General features: G+C 55.8%; 1 protein-coding gene across 1 annotated transcript in view; it reads left to right on the top strand.

Moving 5' to 3' along the window:
• MYO1F (myosin IF) overlaps positions 1 to 2,273 on the top strand; it is a 56,760-nt gene that overhangs the window by 31,547 nt on the left and 22,940 nt on the right. Inside the window, exons 11-13 of the mRNA XM_019513358.1 lie at positions 469 to 549; positions 1,210 to 1,296; positions 1,706 to 1,792. Of these exons, the coding sequence (XP_019368903.1) occupies positions 469 to 549; positions 1,210 to 1,296; positions 1,706 to 1,792 (255 nt within the window). The remainder of the gene's footprint in view (positions 1 to 468; positions 550 to 1,209; positions 1,297 to 1,705; positions 1,793 to 2,273) is intronic.

The raw sequence follows: 2,273 nt of genomic DNA on the forward strand, positions 1-2,273 counted from the left end.
TTTGGGAGGCTGCTCTGGACTTGTCCCCAGCACCCGCTCCAGAGCCTGCCGGCTCTAGCAAGCCCGAGGCTGAGCCCAAAGCACCCCTGCAACCAAACCTGTGTCTCGGGAGCACATCACAGGATTCAGGTGGGGTGCGAGTCCTGCCACTGACAAGCCCAGACAGACACACACCCACTTGGCATCAGCAGCTGCTACTGGCATATCCCCCAGATACAACTGTGGCCCACTGGGTCTCCCCCTGGCCAGAAGCTGCCTTTTCAGCTGGCTCTTTTTTCAGACTTGTAGTGAATAAGGGACAAGAATTGGGTTTTTGCTGAGCCTTGCCTGGACAGATAGTGCCAGGACCAACCCCGCTGTGAATGGAGACACCAGAAAGATGCAGCGGAACAAACTAGAGAAAAAAAGGGCATCATGGTAACGAATCTCTCCCTTGGCTCTGACCCCTTTCTCTCTTTCTCTCTGCAGTCCATTAACAGGGCCATGCAGAAGCCCCATGAGGAGTACAGTATCGGGGTGCTGGACATTTATGGTTTTGAGATATTTCAGGTACTTGTCACCGTTCAATGGCAGCACTGGTACGGCGGGGGGGGTAGGAACTCCAAGGCATCAACATTTATAATGGAGCAGCCAAAGCAGGTAGACGACATTCCCTCTCAGCAGTCTGGATATCTTAAGGGGTCCCCCAGATGCTGACCCCAAAGTCTCCTCCATCCCAGGGTCACTGTCTCCCCACCAAGCTCGTTTCCTCTGCAAGCCTCACCCTAACACAGGCTCCATGACAGCCTCCAATACCAGACTCATCCTTGCAAGTCTGGATCTGAGCTTCCCTGGGAACGAAACCACGAGTGAAAGGGCACCATGCTCAGGGCGGCCCCGTGCAGATACTTTCACACAGACCTGTCTGCCAGCTGCCCCTGCTGGTGCCCACTTACCAGTCCTGGGTGCCAGCACCTATCAGCCTAAAACTTGGTGCTGTTGTCCACCCTGCCTGGCTAGCTATACAGCCAGCATCCATGCCCTGCTGAGCCCATGGTGCCCTGGACCTGCACCAGCAAGGAAGTGAAAAGCAGGCCTGGCTGTATTGCTACACCTGCCTATCCTCTGACCCAGGGAGCAGGCAGGGCCCAAGGTGGGCCGCGGAGAGTGGGATGAGCCAGTGTCATGAACCACAACCTCACCTCCTCTGTCTCATTTCTCATGCTGCAGAGAAATGGCTTTGAGCAGTTCTGCATTAACTTTGTCAACGAGAAGCTGCAGCAGATCTTCATAGAGCTGACCCTTAAAGCAGAGCAGGTACCGCAGGGATGGGATCTGAGCAGCTCAGGGGAGGGAAGGAGCAGGGGGGAAAAAATGCTGCAATCAGGAGGTGCCATGCAGATCTTATGGTCTGATTTGCATATCTATAAATAACCATTTGCATGCCATGCAGATTTTCTTTTCGAGAAAGCTGGCCCATTTTTGGCCCCACTTGTGACAATCTCAGCTGGACGCTGCTGCATGCTCCTGCCTGAGGAGGCCCAGCAGTCTCTGGGACCAGGACATTTTCCTGAGGGACTTGCTGCATGTGCTAAATGGGCCTGAAAGGGAGACTGGTGGCTGGTTCCCCCGGCAGGAGTCTGCCCCATCTCCATGTGCCCGTGCCCCGCATGGCAGAGCCGTGCCTCGCCAGCCAGGTCAGCTGGATCTCTGTTGTGTTCCCTAGGAGGAGTATGTGCAGGAGGGGATCAAGTGGACCCCTATCCAGTATTTCAACAACAAAGTGGTGTGTGACCTGATAGAGAACAAGCTGGTAAGAGAGGAGGGTCCCGCTCTTGGGGGCGTGGGGCTGTGGGACCTGCATTCAGCACTGACCCAGGCTTTCCTGGGCACCGATGGTTCATCCAGTTGGCAGTGAATGGGACTGAAACCTTTGGGCCCCGCTCAAGCTCAGCAACAAAACAGCTGTGCTTCCCAGGCGACATCCCTGGGCGGGATGGTTTGAGGAGGTGCTTTAAGATTCTCAGGCTGGAAAGACCTTGCCGGGCCTCTGAGTCCAGTCCACAGCAGAGGTGCCCATCTAGCCAGAGAGACCAAAAATTGTCCCTATTCAGGCACTGAACCCCAAGCACTTTGCACATAGTTCACAAGTGGTCCCGCCAGCTCAACCTGAGTGGAGGCTGACCTGTACCAGCACAGGGCTGAGCTGCTACAGGCATGAGGCTGAGCTGTGCCCTCCCTGGCACCGTTAGGATGCCCTGTCCATCCACTGCAGAGGTCCGCAGCTGGACCCC

Source organism: Gavialis gangeticus, unplaced genomic scaffold, assembly GCF_001723915.1.
Source record: "Gavialis gangeticus isolate Ggan-Ray unplaced genomic scaffold, GavGan_comp1, whole genome shotgun sequence".
NCBI classification, from domain to species: Eukaryota; Metazoa; Chordata; order Crocodylia; family Gavialidae; genus Gavialis; species Gavialis gangeticus.